Source organism: Ictidomys tridecemlineatus, chromosome 7 (genome assembly GCF_052094955.1).
Source record: "Ictidomys tridecemlineatus isolate mIctTri1 chromosome 7, mIctTri1.hap1, whole genome shotgun sequence".
NCBI classification, from domain to species: domain Eukaryota; kingdom Metazoa; phylum Chordata; class Mammalia; order Rodentia; family Sciuridae; genus Ictidomys; species Ictidomys tridecemlineatus.
In genome coordinates this window covers 36,199,382-36,218,853 of record NC_135483.1, presented here as the reverse complement: position 1 = coordinate 36,218,853, position 19,472 = coordinate 36,199,382, and the positions used below count along the sequence as shown (strand labels likewise).

The 19,472-nt window shown below is 32.0% G+C and overlaps 1 protein-coding gene across 10 annotated transcripts in view; it reads left to right on the top strand.

Moving 5' to 3' along the window:
• The window catches only part of Vps13b (vacuolar protein sorting 13 homolog B), a 677,770-nt gene that overhangs the window by 309,308 nt on the left and 348,990 nt on the right, over positions 1–19,472 (top strand). For all 10 annotated transcript variants that reach the window (XR_013423897.1, XR_005737781.2, XM_078016874.1 and 7 more), the window contains one exon: positions 17,144–17,364. Coding sequence is in view for 8 of the 10 variants with exons in the window: in XM_078016874.1 (XP_077873000.1) it covers positions 17,144–17,364 (221 nt within the window). In the remaining 2 variants the exon portion in view is untranslated. The remainder of the gene's footprint in view (positions 1–17,143; positions 17,365–19,472) is intronic.

Here is a 19,472-nt window from a genome sequence, read left to right as displayed (position 1 = left end):
GACAGGGTTAGCTGGAGAAAGGGATGGGATTGGAGAGGGATGGCGGGAGGGAGGGAGGGAGAGGGACTGATATCAAAGGTAACAACTCTCATAATCTAATCATTTTATCTCTGAATATTCTTGTGTTAATAGGAACTTTTGAGGGACATCTCATAACCACACCATAACAAGGGAAAGCACTAACATTTATGGGATGAAAAGGAAAGAAATGTGTGTTGGAGACAACAAATAAAAGGTCAAGTAGGGGAAGACCCACAAAGCAATAGTCTTAAGGAAGACAAAGGATTAGATCTTTTGTAAATGTGGCAATGATGCTCAGTAAGATGAGGACTAAAAAGTATCAAGAGAACTTGACAATTTTAGGTCACTAATTTTTCTTATTGCAATACTTTTAGAATGATGATATTAATGCAAATCATATGATGGTAGCTTGAGGATGAATAGAAAATGAAGAACTGATACAGGCAATCTTTAATTTTTAACGTTGATTATATAAGACAGCCAGAGGAGCAAGGAAGGAACTTAGGTACACATAAGTCTTAATATTCTGTAGTTGTAAGCAATAGAAATGAAGTTTATCATACTTAAGCAAAAATGGACTTGAAAATGACTCTTTTGTGTTCAACTATAGGAAACAACTTTGTTCATTAAAAATTTCAGTATCAATCCCCTCTTGACTCATATTTTTGAATAGCATATGGTTAAACTTTTACTCCTTCCTTTTTTTTTTTGTTTGCTTCATACTTCCTGAGAAATTATTTTGGTCTTTATTTTGGGCTTTGCTGGATAATCATTTTGGAGTTCTAAATGCTATTAAAATTGTAGTTCTTTGAAATCAGTATTTTAGAAACATGATGAAATGGACCACAAAGAATAATTTTCTACGTAACTGAGGTTGTGTATTTCTAATCTTTCATTTGGGTGGAAATATTTTGGTATATGATGTTTATTTGTTTGACATAAGTAGAAAATGGATCACAAAATTTAATTATTTAAAAAATTAATCAAGATTATCATTGTGAATCTACCCAGAAAAAATAAATAAATGCAACCTTTTTATTGCTGCCTTAAAGCTTTCTCAATATTTTGAGACAAGTTAAACAGACATGAATTTTATTCCAATAGTTCACTGCAACTCAGTGTTACCCTGACTCTAAATAAAATACAAATTTGGGGTGGGGATGGGGCTCAGTGTTCAAGTACTCCTGAGTTCAGTCTCCTGTACCAAAAAAAAAAAAAAATTGAGACACATAAAAACATAACATAGAGTAGGTTTGCTAAAGATGTTCTCCTATAGGAAACCTGTGGTACTGGTGGACTTTGTATGAAATGAATTTTAAAATGGGAATTAGTCTCCTAGATATTTTTGTTCTTTTGAACCCTTACTTAGCATCTGTGCTATAAGAGATCTCTTTCTCTTTTCTCTTCCTTTTTAATCTCCTGATCAAAGAAATTTCAATATTCTTTTCTCTTTTCCATGCAGAGTAATTTACTTTTGATGTCTGAAAATGATATCCCTTTCATGGCTTACTGTCAGTCTTGGGGTAAATAAATGTATTTTAACAAGACCAGCAAGAGTTAGCCCTGCCCAGCCCCTGAGCAGTAGTTCCTGACACTCTCCTGTTGCATGCTATTGCCCAACTGCAGCTCTTGTACACTTTTCTGTGTTCTTTGGACTAACATAGAACTGTTCTGCCACAGGGCTTTATCACACTACAAACATGGCTACCTCCTTTCTAATTTCTTCTTTAAGCTTCCTTCTCATACTTCAGGCTGCAAAGTGTCTCTCATTTATTAGGTTCCACAATTCTGTATTCTCATTGTACCCTACTTATCACTGTGCATCCCTTATCGTATGTTAAAATTGTTTTTGTTCAACATCTAATTATATTACTATGGTGAAGAGACAGAAAACTTTATCTATCTTGTTCATTGCTCTGTTCCCATCATCTACCATAGCACCTGGCACAGAATAGCTCACTGTATACTTGTAGTCCACATCAAGTTTTAAAGCTGTCCATAGTAAATATGTTTGGGTGTCTGAATGGAGAATGGGAGAGTAAAAAAGTAAATAAATAAATAAACTTAGTTAGTTTTAAGGTCAATACATATTTGAAAAAGAATTCCTGATAATTAAGAACTTTTAGAAAATGAAAGAAATGCATAACAGAAATGATTAATAAGATGAACCAGAAGAGTAATCATTATAGATTTAATGCTCTTTATATACTTAACATGGACTTCTAAAGTTAAAATAAGGGACTGTTTGTTGAAATGTGTCATCTGATTTAAATTGCATGGAAAGAGAGAAAATCTCTACTATAGCCAGATCCAATCTGTTAGAGTGTTTGGGTCAAAATCAACATCCTGAGTTTCATTAGGGAGCACTTGCAGCTAGCCTTGCAGATGTAATTTGCCATATCCAGCCAACACCTCTAAGCAGATGGGTTTCTATACTGTGCCTAGAAGAGGTTTGTTTTTTCTTCTTTGAAAGAGTTGCCTGCGACTTTAATAAAATATTTTGACAGAAATAGAATATTAAGATCATTTATAAATTAAACTTTACCGTTTTTGGATTTACTAAGTTTCAATAGAAACTGATGTGAAAGTGTTTCAGCATCTATTAAAAAAATAAGGCTATTTTTATGTAATTCTTGTTCACAGGAGTGAAATATATGTACATATATAATTGAAATATATATAATATATAATTGAAATGTATATATTTGAAGTGTGTGTGTGTGTGTGTGTGTGTGTGTGTGTGTGTGTGTGTGTGTGTAGTTCCACTTTAGGTTGTTTCTTTCAATTATAGTGTCATAATCTCAAGTTTCACTTGTTTTGAAAGCTGGTGATATACTTTCACAATTTTTTTTCCAGTTTCAGTTTCTTTGACTTTAATTCTTAAACTGTTTATGTAAATAGAATTCCTTGGGCAGAAGAGGAAGCTTAGAAATGAACTCCAATTGTATTGTTATAATGAGGATATTTTCGTACAAATGTCTTGGAAACCATCATGTGTATATTACAAAATAAAATTAAGCTTTTAAACTACCTAAGTATAGTTGAGAGAATTGCCACATACAGTATTCTTGGTAGCACACATTTAGCTAGTTCTACAATTTATTTATCTAAATAAATTATCACATCTTTGTCACCCCAAATTTATAGTTCACTTTATGTCTCATTCTAGGCGGTATACATTTTTTGACTTTAAAGAAATGTATGATAGCATATTTTCACCATTGTGGTATTATACATACGATTTTTAAGGTAGTGAAAATACTCTGTGCTCCATTTATTCATCCCTCTGCCTCTTTTTCCATCCCAGTCCCTTATACTTAATTATTTTATTTCTTTTATTTGACTCCAAAGGTTGACCTTTTCTATATGTCATATGGTTGGAATCATGTAGGATATACCCTTTTCACATGGACTTCTTTGAATTAGTTGTATACTAATTGTTGTATACTTAAGAATTTGTGTTTTATGTGGCTTAACAGCTCTTTTAGTGTTAAGCTCTTTTAATGATTTATAATCCATTTAGTGTTTAGATGTACATAAGGTTATATATCTGTTCACCTACTGAGAGACTTCTTGGTTGGTTCTAAGTTACAGCAATTCTAAATAAAACATTGGTAAACATCCATATGTAGTTTTTTTGTGTGTGTGTGAAGTAAGTTTCCACCTACGATGAACAAGAGTGCAATTGCTGTATCATATGCCAAGAGTGTGTTCAGTTTTGTAAGAAATCATCAAACTGTCTTCAGAGCACCTGTATATGACCTGAATAGATTTTCATGCATGTGTGAGTTTGTTGAGATGAACCAAGCTACAGAGCTAAAAAAAAAAAAAAAAAAAAAATGTAGTTGTACACTTTTACATTCTCAGTGCTGATCAATGTGAGTTCCTGTCATTCCACATCATCTGCAGCATTTGGTATTGTCAGTGTTTTGGGCTTTCTAATAGGTACATAATAGTGTGTCATTGTTTTAATTTGTGTTTCCCTAATGACATATGATGTGAAATTACTCAGATAAGCATCTTTTGACATGCTTATTTGCCGTCCATAAACCTTCTTTGGTGAAGTGTCTGTTAAGGTCTTTGGCCCATTTTTAATAGGGTTGTTTGTTTTCCTTTTGAGTTCTATGTTGGTATATTTTATGTAATAGTCTTTTATCAGAGATCTTTTGCAAATAGTTTCTCCTAGTTGGTGACTTGTCTTTTTATTCTCTTGACAATGTCTTTTGCATAGCAGAGATTTTTAAGTTTTGTCAAATCCAACTTATTAGTCCTTTGATCCTGTGCCTTTGGTGTCATATTGTCACACCCAGTATTATCTGAACACTCCTATTATCTTCAAGGTGGTTATATAGTTTTACATTTTATTTTACATTTGATTGTGATCCATGTTGAGTAATTTTTGTAAAGAGCGTAAGTGGGTAGTTTTTTCCTAATGAATTATTTGGTTTACATGACCTTAAAACCTTAAAAGTGTGTGTGTGTGTGTGTGTGTGTGTGTGTGTGTGTGTGTTTGGTGCCAGGGATTGAACTGAGCCACATTCCCAACCATTTTATTTCTTTATTTTATAATTTTTTTTAGTTATAGATGGACACAATATCTTTATTTATTTAATTTTATGTAGTGTTCAGTATCAAACCCAGGGCCTCACACTTGCAAGGCAGGTGCTCTACCGCTGAGCTAAGGCTCCAGTCCCTTTTTATTTTTATTCTGAGGCAGAATCTTACTAGGTTGCTTCCAGTTTTGCTAAGTTTCTGAGACTGGCTTTGAAACTGAACTCGTCCTGCCTCAGCCTCACTAGCCGCTTGTATTACAGGAATGAGCTACAATGCCCAGCAAATGTGTTTTTTTTTAATGAATATAAAGTCAATATGTTTTTATTAAGGGATATTTGGACAGTGAGAAACATACAGAAGAAAAAAAACTCTTGTGGTGATCACTATTTTTTTGCTTTTATTTCTTCCCAGTGTTTTTTTTCAATACTTTATAATTAATTCATAGTCCCACATACATACATAATACTCATTATGTAAAGTAATATGTATTATATACAATTTTCAAGTACTGATTGAAAAATAAATCTAGCCTTGTCTTTTTTGAGTATTTTATATAAAGTTAGCATTTTAAAAAATCATTTTCATCTTAAAGTAAGAGGATTGTTAAAAAACTGTTAATAATTCTTTCATATTTTTTAGTGAATGTGGACTTTCACCATTTTATTTTATTTGTTTATTTTTATGTGGTGCCAGGAATCATGCTAGGCAAGCACTGCACCACTGAGCCACAACCCTGGCCCTTTTACCATTTTTTAAATCATATTTTCCCAGGTTACATGGGAGGAAGATTGTTAAGTTATCCTAAAGTAGGGGTTCAATGACCTGAACGCCAAAGAAGAACATTGGACGTAGTATGAAATGGGTAGAGTGTGCCAGAGAAAGGGTGGGATATATTATAGAAGGACATGATGGCAGCTCTGGTAACTTTATGGAAGTTGTGCTAAAACTCGGAATCTGGCCTTGGCTGTTTCCTTCTCTATTACCAATTAATTAATTAATTAATTAATTAATTAATTAATGCTTTTGAAAAGTAAATACTTTGTTAATTAAATTTTACATTTATTAAAGAATAATTTACATATAATATCGATACATTATAAGTGTACAGCTGGGTGATTTTAATTAAGACATGCAACCACAATCACTATATAAATTTAGCCTATTTCTATCACCCTAAAAGTTCTTTTCTTCTCATTTGTATTTATTCTTTGGTTCTACCTCCGAACCTAGGCAACCACTGATCTAATTTATGTCCACATAAAGTTGCCTTTTCTGGACATTTTAATATACTAGGAAAATTCCAAACAACTTATAGTCTTTTCAATCTGGCTTTGTTCGACTAAGGTAATATTTTTGAAGGTTTCCCACAATGTGTCATGTGTTAGTAGTGTATTCCTTTTTATTGTTGAGGAATATTCCATTGTTTACTTCTATCATATTTTCTTCCTTAGTTTACAATTCGATACACACTTTTATTGTTGCCAGTTTTTGTCTATTGTGAATAATGCTGTTATATATACTTGTGCATGTATTTGTATGGGTGAATGTTATAATTGATCTTTGAAGGGAAATAACTAGGCAGTGTGGTAAATTTATGTTGAGTATTTCAGGAAACTGCCAAACTGCTTTCCAGATGGTTTTATGCATCATCAATGTGTTAGGGTCATTCCATGTTTCCTTGTCAACACTTGGTATCCTAGTGGTATCTCATTATGGGTTCAACTTGTGTATTTGTAATGAGTAATATTTATTTATTTACTTACTTACTATTAATGTATGTTTAGAAAAACGTCTATGCAAATCATTTGTCTATTTTTGAGTTGTTTTATTTTCAAGTTGTAAGAATTCTTCAGATTCTATATACAAGTCTTTTCAGATTTATGATTTACTTTCAAGGCTGCAGCTTATCTTCTCATTTTCTTAATGGTTACTTTTGAAACATAAAAGTTTTAAATGTGATAATATCTAGTTTATAAATTTTCTTTTATGAATTATTTTTGTTTTCAGAGTTTTAGCTCTACGTTAAATCTGTTTAGGATCTACTTTGAGGTAATTTTTTATATGGTATGAGGTAAGGGCCTAAGTTAATTTTATTGCATTTGGATATTCAGTTATCACATTATTATTTTTTCTAACAACAATACTTTTCCACATTGAATTATCTTGGCACCTTTGTTCAAAATCAGTTCACCATAAATACAACTTTTTCTCATATTGTTATTTTTACATTGATTTATATGCTTATCCTAGTGTCAAGATCATGCTGTAAATTTTTAAATTAGATCATAAATATAATCAAATTTTCTTTTTTGAAATTATTTTGCATATTTTTAGTTAATTTATTTAAACTAGGTATATATGACAGAAGAATGCATTTTGATGCATTGTACACAATTATAGCACAACTTTTCATTTCTCTGGTTGTACACAACATAATGTCACACCATACTTGCAATCAAACATGTTCCTAGGGTAGTGATGTCCATCTAATTCCACCATCTTTCCTGACCCATGCCTCCTCCTATTTTGCTTATTCTTTATCCTCTGTAGTTTTATAAAATGTTATCATCCACTTACCAATTTTCAAAGAAAAATTTTGTAGGCATTTTTAGCAATTTCATTTATTTTGTAGTTCATTATGGAAATACACCCTGTTTTCTCAACATTATTGAATCTTTGGATTTTGAATTTAGAAGAATAGAATGTTTCTTTGTTTACTTTGTCTTCACCGATATTTTATAGATTTCAGTGTACAAATCTTGAACTTTCTTTATTTAGTTTTTTTCCCCATATATTTTATTTATTTGATGCTAATCTGATGAAATTATTTTCTTGTGATCTTTCTTTTTATTCTTCATTCCTAATGCATACAAATACTGAGTTGATATATGTATATATTTTTTTGTATCCTGAATCATGATAAACTTATTTATTAGTAGTAATTATTTTTATTTTGAATTCTTTGGGATTTTCTATATTCTGTATCATGCCACATGTAATTAAAGACAGTCTTACTTCTTTCTTTGCCATCTGAATGGTATGAAATTTGTTTTGATTTTACCTTAATACATTTGTTAGAATCTCTTGTGTAGCATTGCATGAACCCAGTGAGAATAGATAAGCTTTTCATGTTTCCACTTCTAGAGGGAAGGCATTCAGTCTTTCAGCATTAAGTATGCTGTTAGCTTTGAGTGTTAGTTTTTCATTATTACATATACCTGAGATAATAAACTTACAAAGAGTGCAGATTTTACAAAGAGTAAAGATTTATTTTTGTCTTACAGTTTTGGAGGTTACAGTCCAAGAATAAGTGGCCCTATTTTTCTGAGCCTATGGTAAGGCTCCATGTTATGGTAGAAGCACTTACTGGGACCAGCCTGGGCAACTTAGCAAGACCCTGTCTCTTTTGATTAAAAATAATAAGAAGAATAAATTTTAAAAAACCCTCCAAGCTATACTACTATGGATTTTTTACAAATGTCCTTCATCAGGTTGAGAATGGTTCATTCTATTCATAGTTTGTTGAGACTTTTTACTGGGTTTTACTTATTTCTGGGTTTTGCCAGATGCTTTAATGAAGCTATTGGTAATTAAGTAGTTCTTGTACTTATGCTTTTAATATTGAATATTACATTAACCAATTTTATATGACTTATTAAATAGTTAATTAATGTAATTTTGTATTTGTGGGATATATTCTATTTGGTAATAGTGTGTAATCCTCTTTATATGCTGCTGAATATTTGCCCATTTTTTTTCCCCAGGGAGTTTTGTATCTCTGTTGATAGAAGGATTATAATTTTCTTATATAGTCTTGCCTGGTTTTAAATCAAGGTAATAATATTAGCCTCAAAGTATGAGTTAGAAATTTTGTTTTCTATTTTTGGAATAATGTAGGAAATAATGACAGTATTTCCTTAAATGTTTGATACAGTTTACTGGTGAGGCTATGTAGAATTGACAGGCTTTTTTGTTTTGTTTTATTTGCTTATTTGTCTTGGTGGACAGTCTATAGATTAGTAATCCAATTTGTTTACCTGTTATAGATCTATTCAGATTTTCTGTTTCTTCTTAATTCTTGGTTGATATTTTTATTCTTCTCTGTGATGGCCTTAATGAGTTTTTTCTGCACATTTTAACAATTATTTTGAAAGGATATTAAAATCAGCAAGTATTATTTTTTAGACTTTTTAAAAATGAAAAATTTTGCTTCATAAATATGAGTCTCTGTTGGTAGTTTTATATGAACTAAAATTATTATCTCTCCCTAAAATATTGACCCTGTCATTATGAAATATCCTTCTTTGTCTCTAGTGTTTCTTGTCTTAAATCTCTTTTTAGTTACTCTAGCTTCCTTTTGGTAATTTGTGTAATGGCATATATTTTTCTTTCCTTTTAGTTAAAATCTAATTTTGATTTTGTGTGAAAGTTTTTTTCCCTTTTAGAGACTTTTTAGCTAGGTCTTGCTTTTTATGTAGTTTGACAACATCTGGTTTTTAAATTGGTTATGTAGAATATTTCTATTTTATGAAATGTTAATATTTTGGAATATAGATGGTAATTAATTGCTATTTGTAGACCATTTATCTTGCCTATTTTCTTTCTCTTTTTTTACTCCCTTCTTTGTTTGAAATCTGTATTTTGATTTATCATTTTCACTGTTGTACACCTGAATTTAAAACATTCTACCTTAAATAAATTCCAACTTAATTCTAGTCAATTATAGAATATTTGTGCTGATATATATTTAGTCTTTCCCTCTTTCTGTTAACACATGCATGACATCTACACGTATCATAATACAGTGTTAGAGTTATTGCTCTGTATTATCAACTGCCTGTGAAATAGTTAAGAAATGAGAAATGACATATTAACTTAGTATTTTGAATAACCTACATATTTGTCATATCCAGAGCTCTTTTCTTCCCTTTCCTGTGCATTAAATCATGACTTGAAGAACAAGTTATTTCTTTCTAAGGCAGATCATCGAATGATTATGATGCATCTAAGTGTTACTTATCCAACTTGGGCTCAGTTGAGCTGCTTAGTTGTGTATATTAATGTTATTAATCAATTTGAGGACTTTACAATATTTCTGCTATTTCTCAATTCTCTTTATTTGGGACTTTCATTACATATATGTGGGCATACTTGATAGTGTCCCTCTAGATTCTGAGGTTATATTAACTGTATCATAATACAGTGTTTCGTAATATCTTTCAATTAAATAATTTCTGACAACCTGTCTTCAAGTTCATTTTTTTAATGCTATCATGAATCTGCTACCTTGCATCTTTTGTAAAGTTTTCATTTTAATCATGATACTATTCTACTCTAGAAGACAATTGGGTCTTTCTTAATTTTTCCTTATAATATTCTTCATTTTTCAATTTGTTGTTGTTGTACCCTCCTTTAATTGTATTTATTATTTGTTTCCTTAGTTTTTGCAATGCTAGAATTGAACCCAAGCCTCATGCCTAGTAGGCAAACACACTACCACTGAGCTACATTCCCAGCCCATCATTCGTTAATTTCTAAATTATTTTTCCATAGTCTCATGGAACATATATATGAGCTGCTTTTTGTTTGTTTTTTGTTATCACTGTTGTTGTTTTTTTGTTCTATATCAAGTACAGGTAGATACTCAAAGATGATTTTTATTGCCTACAGATTTTTTCTGCCATATATCTCATATTCCCTTTTCTTTATACCCCTTCAGTATTTTTTAATTCATATGTGTAGGTATATACATAAACTCTACCTTCTGTTGGTTTCTCTAAATATATTGTGGTTTTGTTTGTTTGTTTGTTTATTTCTTCATTTAGGAACTTCCATTTGCTAAATCTGACATATATTTCTTTTTGTTTGTGTGACCAATGATGCTTCTGGGAGTTTTGTGTTTATTCTCAGCTTTATTTTAAATGTTGGCTTTTTTGGTGTTACCCTGTGACTTCTTATCTTAGTGGTTATCCAAAACTTAACAGAGTTTTCTCCCAGATTACAAGTAGTCAGACTTTTGTCTTGTACTTGATGGATATGTATGTATGTATGTTGTGCATTTGGGATTCTGGCAATATTCAGATGTGCCTGCTATTTTTATTTTTTATTATTATTTTTTAATTTATATATGACAGAATGCATTTACAATTCTTATTACACATATAGAGATAATTTTTCATATCTCTGGTTGTATACAAGGTATATTCATACCAATTAATGTCTTTATACACATACTTTGGATAATAATGACCATCACATTCTACCATCATTTCTAATCCCATGCTCCGCCTTCCCCTCCAACCCTTCTGCCCTATCTAGAGTTCATCTATTCCTCCCATACTTCCTCTCCCTACCCCACTATAAATCAGCCTCCTTGTATCAGAGAAAGCATTTGGATTTTTGGAATTGACTAACTTCATTTAGCATTATCTTCTCTAACTCCATTCATTTACCTGCAATTGCCATGATTTTATTCTCTTTTATTGCTGAATAATATTCCATTGTGTGTATATGCCACATTTTTTTTTATCCATACATCTATTGAACTGGTTCTACAGTTTAGTTATTGGGATTTGTGCTCCTATAAACATTAATGTGGCTGTGTCCCTATAGTATGCTGTTTTTAAGTCCTTTGGGTAGAAACCAAGGACAGGGATAGCTAGGTCAAATAGTGGTTCCATTCCCAATTTTCCAAGAAATCTCCATACTGCTTTCTATATTGACTTCACCAATTTGCAGTCCCACCAGCAGTGTATCTGTGTACCTATAACCCAATCAATAAATGAGCCAAGGATCTGAACAGATAATTCTCAGAAAATGATATACATTCAGTCAACAAATGTTCATCATCGCTAACAATTAGAGAAATGCAAATCAAAACCATTTCTAAGATTTTATCTTACTCCAGTCAGAATGGCAGCTATTATGAATACTAACAATAATAAGTGTTGGCAGAGACTCATTCTTAATACCTTAAATTCATCAATTTTTAAATCATAAGTACTTCCCAGATTTGTGTTTTTTCATTTTGTCAATTATGTCCACCTTTACAGTTTATTCTTCGGAAATAAGGTTTTTTAAAACCTCACTTGCAATAATGTTCTTATAAGAATAAACATGTAAAGGTACTTTATAGTTACCTAGTGATTTTCATATTTAGCTTGAAAATGGTTGCATTTCATCATATCCTTGATTGGCCATGTTAAAAGTCAAGTCAGAGTAAGACAAATCCACAGAGATATATTCATCTGACACTTGACAAAGGTGCCAGAAACATACATTGGAAAAAAGATAACCATTTTAACCAATGATGGTGGATAAACTGGATGTCCATGTGTAGAAGAATACCCTGTCTTTCACCCTATACAAAAGTCAATTCAAAGTGGACCGAAGACCTAGATATTAGACCTGTAACTCTGCAAATGCTAGAAGGAAACATAGGCTCAATACTCTAGCACTTTGGCCCAGGTATCAAATTTCTTAAAAAGACCCCTAAAGCACCAGAAATAAAATCAAGAATCAGTAAGTGGGACAGCATCAAAGTAAACAGCTACTGCACAGCAAAGGAAACAATTAAAGACTTGAAGAGAAAGCCTGAAGAATTTGAGAAGGTCTTTGTCACCTGCTCCTCGGTAATGGTTTTAATATGTGGAATATAAAAAGAACTCAGAAAAACTTAACACCAAAAAACCAAATAACTCAATTAATAAACGGGCAAAATAACTAAAAAGAAACTTCTGAACAGAATACAAATGGGCAACAAATATATGAGAAATGTTCAACATTCCTAGCAAGCAGGGAAATACAAAGCAAAACTACATTGAGATTTCAACTCATTACAGTTAGAATGGCCCTGTCTCAAGAAAATAATAATAATAAAATTAAAATCCTAGTCGTAGGGACCACCCCACCAACCAGCAGACCTAGCTGGAGCCAGGCTTAGGCATATAACCTCCATGTCAACCCATATAGGAGCCTGGGCTAAGATTGGGGCCAGGACCATCCCACTGACAGGCAGACACACGCCAAAGCCCAGGCTCAGGCTCCAGCCAGAACCCAGGACTGCCCCACTGACCTATAGACCCATGGCTAATCCCCTAGTATGTCCCTCTGAAACTGCACAGGAGCCTAGGTCAAGGTTAGGTCCAGGATGGCCCTGCTGACCAGCAGACCCATGCCAAAGCCCAAGCCCAGCCCACCTCCATCTTGGGACACTTGTAGCCATTGTCTTAGCCCTCCCAACACAGTAGTTGTGACCTTGGGACAACAGATAGGGCCTGGAGGCAGCTGTATCTCCAAACAGGTAACCCACTCTTTCAACCCCATCTCTCAAAGTGTTTGTAGCCATCTTTGGACACCCTCATTGCTGTCTTGAGTTACCTCTGCTATTACTACCACCACCTTTAGTTGCAGTAGCATTTATCTTTGGATACTGGGGCCTAGAACTTCAACACCAAAGTGAGGTACAGGTAATATGCAGGAGATTATAGGGTAAAAACTGTAATACCTCAGATCCACACTGCAAGAAAGGGAGACATATAGAAAACATAGAAAACAAGGGAGGAAAGTGTCCCAAACAAACCAAGATGCTACACTAATAGAATGCATAGACAATGCAGTGGATGAAATGTCAGAGAAGAAGTTCAGATAGTACATAATTAATATGATCTACGAATTAAAGAAGGACCTAATTGAACAAATACAGGCAAAAATTGATCACTCCAACAAGGAGTTAAGAGAGCAAATACAGGCAACCATCAATCACACCAACAAAGAGATAAAGGAGCAAATACAGGTAGCAAAAGATTACTTCAAGAAAGAGATTCTGAAAGAAAAAAAGAAGAAGAAACAATCAGAAATCCTTGAAATGAATGAAACAATAAAAAAATAAAAACTCCATAGAAAGCATCACCAATAGACTAGATCACTTGGAAGACAGAATGTCAGATAATGTAGACAAAATATACAATATTGAAAATAAAGTTGACCACACAGTGAATATAGTAAGAATCAATGAATAGAACATCCAAGAATTAAGGGATAGTATCAAAAGGCCAAATCTAAGATTTACTGGGATTAGAAGAAGGCACAGAGATTCAAACCAAAGGAATGCACAATCTCTTCAATGAAATAATATCAGAAAATTTCCCAAACATGAAGAATGAATTAAAAATTAAAATACAGCTTGCTAATAGGACACCAAATGTACAAAATTACAACAGATCTACACCAAGGCACATTATAATGAAAATGCCTAGCCTATAGAATAAGGATAGATCTTAAAGGCCACAAGAGAGAGGAATCAGATTACACATAAGGGAAGATCAATTCATATCTCAGCAGATTTTTCAACCCAGACCCTCAAATCTAAGAGATCCTGGAACAACATATAACAAACTCTGAAAGAAAATGGCTGCTAACCCAATATCTTATATCCAGCAAAACTAACCTTCAGATTTGATGAAGAAATAAAAACCTTTCATGATAAATGAAAGTTGAAAGAATTTACAGTGAGAAAGCCTGTGCTACAGAGCATTGTCAGCAAAATTTTCCAGGAGAAGGAAATATTCCAAGAGAAGGGAGGAATTACACTAAAGGAAAGGCCAATCAAAGGAGAAACCAAGTCAAGTTAAAAACCAAAATGTTTGAGAATATAAATCATGTCTCAATAATAACCCTGAATGTGAATGGCCTAAACTCATCAATTAAGAGGCATAGACTGACAGATCAGATTAAACAAAACAAAACAAAAAGACCTAACAATATGCTGCCTTCAAGAGACTCATCTCATAGGAAAAGACACCCAAAGACTGAAGATGAAAGGGTGGGAAAAAAATGTACCACTCATGTGGACCACATAAATAGGCAGGGGTTTTCATCCTCATATCTGATAAAGTAGACTCCAAACCAAAGCTAGTGAAAAGGGATAAAGAAGAATATTTCATACTGCTTAAGGGATTCATACAACAAGACAACTGTAATAAATATGCCCCAAACAATATGGCATCTATGTATATCAAAGAAACCCTTCCCAACTAAAAGAACCAAATAAACAACAACATAATAATGTTGGGTGACTTTTACACCTCTGTCACCACTGGGTACATCTTCCAAACGAAAACTAAACAAACTATAGAACTCAATAATACAATTAGTGCGTTAGACTTAACAGATATATTTAGAATATTCCATCCATCAATAAGTGAATACACTTCCTTCTCAGTAGCACATGTATTCTTCTCCATGATAGACCATATGTTATGCCACAAAGCAAGTCTTAGCAATTACCAAAAAATAGAGATACTATCCTGCATTCTCTCTGACCATAATGGAATGAAATTAGAATGAATGATAAAGTAAAAAATAAAAGCTACTCAAACACCTGGATATTAAATAATATGCTATTGAATGATATATGGATAACAGAAGACATCAGGATGAAGATAAAAAAGAAATTCTTAGAGGAAAATGAGAACTCCAGTACAACTTATCAAAATCTATGGGACACTATGAAGGCAAAGCTAAGTGGAAAGTTCATTGCGTGGAGTTCATTGATTAAAAGAAGAAAAAATCAACAAATAAATGACCTGGGAAAAGAGGAAGAAACCCAAAGTATCAGAAAACAGGAGATTGAAACAAAAGAATTTTTTGTTAAATGACAAAACAAAAAGCTGGTTCTTTGAAAAAAATAAATAAAATTGACAAACCATTAGTCACCCTAACAAAAAGAAGGACAGAAAAAAACTCAAATTACTAAAATCCATGGTGAAAAAGGAAATATCGTGACAAACACTATTGAAATACAGAAGACAATTATAAACTACTGAGAAAATTTATACTCCAGTAAAATAGAAAACCTGACAATTTTCTAGAGGCATATGATCAAATCAAATTGAGTCAAGAAGACATATACAATTTAAACAGATCAATTTCAATCAAGGAAATAGAAGATACCATCAAAAGCCTATCAACCAAGAAAAGTCCAAACCACACAGATTCACAGATGAATTTTACAAGACCTAATAAGAAGAATTAATACCAATACTCCTCAAATTATTCCATGAAATAGAAAAGGAGGGAATCCTACCAAACTCATTCTATGGAGCTAGTATCATCCTGATACCAAAACCAGGCAGAGATGCATCAAGGAAGGAAAATTGTAGACCAATATCCCTGATGAACATTGATGCAAAAATTCATTGCATACAAAAACAATTCAAAGATTCTTATTTTACACTTTTATGAAGTACATTTGAGCAGAACATATTGAATGTTCATCCTGATGAGAATCTACCTGTGGAACCTGTTATCCCAGTGTATCTAATGAACATTTAGATTGCTTAAGTATATATTTACAGTATGATCCTTGTAGTAATTCACTTGGTATTTTTTCTTCAATGAATAAAGAATGTAAAATTATAAGAACCGTGTGATTCCCTGATCTTACTTCTGTCCTAGCACAACTATCAACTGTGAAAAATATTAATAATAGAAAGAACTGTGACAAATATTAATAATACTTATTGGAATGGCAGGATAAAATATATTACTCTTTAAAATAACATATATTCTAAATTATAGTGATTACTGAGTACCTCTATAATTAGATATAAATGTTCTCAATTTATTTTCAAATAATTAAATTATTTAAATAATTGAATTACTTAAAAAGATGCTATTACCCTGTATAATGTTAAGTGCTGTCAGAATTGTAGTCCAAAATACAAGTGACAGGAATATCTGACATCACAAAAATAAATGTTTATAAATATTTCTTATACTGAATTTTTAAAAATTATTTTACAGAGTAACTTATTGTAGATATAATAAAAACTAAGATGTTTTATATGAATAATTTATATTAATGAAATAATTTTATATAAATTAGGAAAAGAATATAAAAGAAGAAAAGGAATTTTGCTTTTAATACTGACATTTGAGTGTTAGTTTTATTATTAAGAGCATTTTATTTAAAAGGAACTTTTAATACTTTTGAATCATCCAGGGAATAATGAAATGTTTACTGAGTATTAGTAGGAGAGATAATTAAGTTGGTCTATAATAGAACCCAGATACCTCTATTTTAAGTAAATATCCCACACAATTCTGATACTGGTTGTCCAAAAGACTATAGTAGATTGTTTACTGTTTCTTCTTTCATTCCCTAGAAAAGTCTATGGTCATTTTTAGTCCCTCCAAAAATTACTGTATTCACATAATTTATGCCATTTTCTATGATTTTTTTTAAAAGTGTGGTGCATACACCTCTGTTACACAGAACAGCCTACTAGAGCACAGTACAGATGCATACATCTCCAACTGTTACACAATACACTCTCCACTGTTCATTTATTGTTTATGATATGCATAATTGTTGCTATAGAAGTATATTCCTAAACAGATAACTTAAAGCTTTTAACTTATTTAGCACTTTTGATCTGGATCTATTTGCTTTTTATGATACAGTGTTAAATTTTTTATATTTCAAATATAAATAGTAGAACTTTTATTATCAAGTGACAGTTAACTGTATTTTTTAATGTGTGTGCCTCCCTATTTCCTTTAACAGGTGATGCTTTTCCATGGACCATCAACTTGCATCATTTCAGCATATATACCCTTATTGGAAAACAAGCGACACTTAGCTTAGTGGAACCTATGGGTTGTACCTCTACTCTAGCTGTCACATCTCAAAAACTACTTGCTACAGGACCTGATGCCAGACATTCATTTGTTGTCTGTCTTCATGTTGACCTGGAATCCCTGGAGATAAAATGCTCTAATCCTCAGGTTGGTATTTTTCAATTATAAAAAGAGTGTTAAAGTAATGTTTTAAAAACAATTATCACCAATTTTTTTTGAAGGGTTTCTCTTCACTTATACCCCCCCTTTTTAAAAATTGGTTCATCAAGATCAGCATGGTTAGATTAAGAAATTGCTTTGAAGCTCTCTCAAATTTTGTATTTTAAACTCTTCTGAAAATGTAATAATGGCAGCATAAATGCACCTTTTAGCTGATCAAATAAAATCAATTCCAGATGTAATTGTTTTGATACAATAACCAATTTTAATTATTTTAATGTTGCCAGCATTCTTAGTTGTTCCTTTTCAGTTTTTTTATTAGAGCAGTATAATTTTAAAAGTAACTAAATAAATAGATAACTGAGTGTACAAAAATTTTGAAAATACAGTGAGCCAGCTTTATCTAATTGGCATTCATAGAAGAGTGTATCCAACAATAGTGGAAGACACTTTTTTTTAGGTCTCTGAATGATCTTATATTTAAAAGAATCACAATCATATAGAAGTGTGTTTTCTTACTACAGTCATAAACCAGTTAGAAAAACTTTAAGTATCAGGATATTGAACAGTATACTTCCAAATAATTCAAGGGGCTAAGATAAAATCACTTGGAAATTAGAAAATGTTTGGATTAAATGATAGTTAAACGGGAAATGCTGTTCAAACATTGTTTAGAAAGAAACAAAACTTTAATTATTAGGAAGAATGATCTTTCCTCAGCTACTTAAAATTCAGCTTCAGAAGGTTCAAAACAAGAATGAGATAAACTCAAAGCAAGTAAATGAAAGAAGATAATGAAGAAATGAACAGAGTTGAATAGAGCCACTGAAAAAACAAATAAGAGGGAGAGAAAATTAAATCCATAAACTGTTACCTTTAAAAAGATAACAAAACTGACAATCCCCTACATAGACTGAAAGAGACTGAGAGATTACAAATCACCAATATTTGTAATGAAAGGGAGTTAACCCCATAGATCTTACAGATATTAAAATTATCATAAGAAAAATAAATAACTATATATCAAAAAATAAAACCACTTAGTTTCAGTGAAGTTTTCCCTGAGAAAGAACTATACCAAAATTGTTGTAAGATGAAACAGTGAAATTGAATAGCCTGTATCTTTTCAAGAAATTAAATGTAATGCCAAAACGTTTTGCATTAAGAAAAGTCAGGGGTCTGGGGTTGTGGTTCAGCAGTAGAGTGCTCGCCCAGCATGTGCAAGGCCCTGGGTTCGATCCTCAGCACCACATAAAAATAAATAAATAAAATAAAGATATATATATATTTAAAAAAAGAAAAATCTGGCCAACATGGGTAATGTCTATCAAATATTAATGGGAAAAAAATAACAAAAATTTTTGTACAATTATTTCCTCAGAAATGATGAAGGGTCTCTGCCCTTCTGTTTATATGAAACCAGAATAACCTTAATACATCTAAAGAAAGGACTTTTAAAAAGAAGAAAATATGATATCAGTATCCTTCTTAAATTCTCAATGAATATTGCTAAATAAAATATAATTGTATAAAGAGGAACATAACAATCAAGTATGATTTAATGTTAAGAATGCGAGACTGGGGGCTGAGATTGTGGCTCAGCGTAGAACGCTCACCCAGTACATACTAGGCCCTGGGTTTGATCCTCAGCACCACATAAAAATAAAATAAAGATATTGTGTCCAACTACAACCTAAAAAAAAAAAAAAGAAAGCAAGTCTGGTTTAACATTAAAAATTATTCAATATTATTTTTTCCATGTTAACAAAATGAAGAAAGTCACGTGATTATCTCAATAGATGCAGTGAAATAACCTGTGAAACTTAATATCCATTTGTGATTTAAAAAAACTGTCAGCATATTACACACAACAGATAAGTTTCCCAAAATTATAAAGGACATATGTGCAAGACCAGAAATCAGGATATTAATGTTAGATTTATGATTCTTATCTGTAGTCCCAGCTACTCAGGAGGCTGAAGCAGGAGAATGGTGAAGTCAAGCCTAGCCTGGGTGATATACCAAGTTTTTGTCATACACACCTAACATACCAAGATTGTTTCCCTCTGAGGTCAGGAAAAAGCTGAGCATTTCTA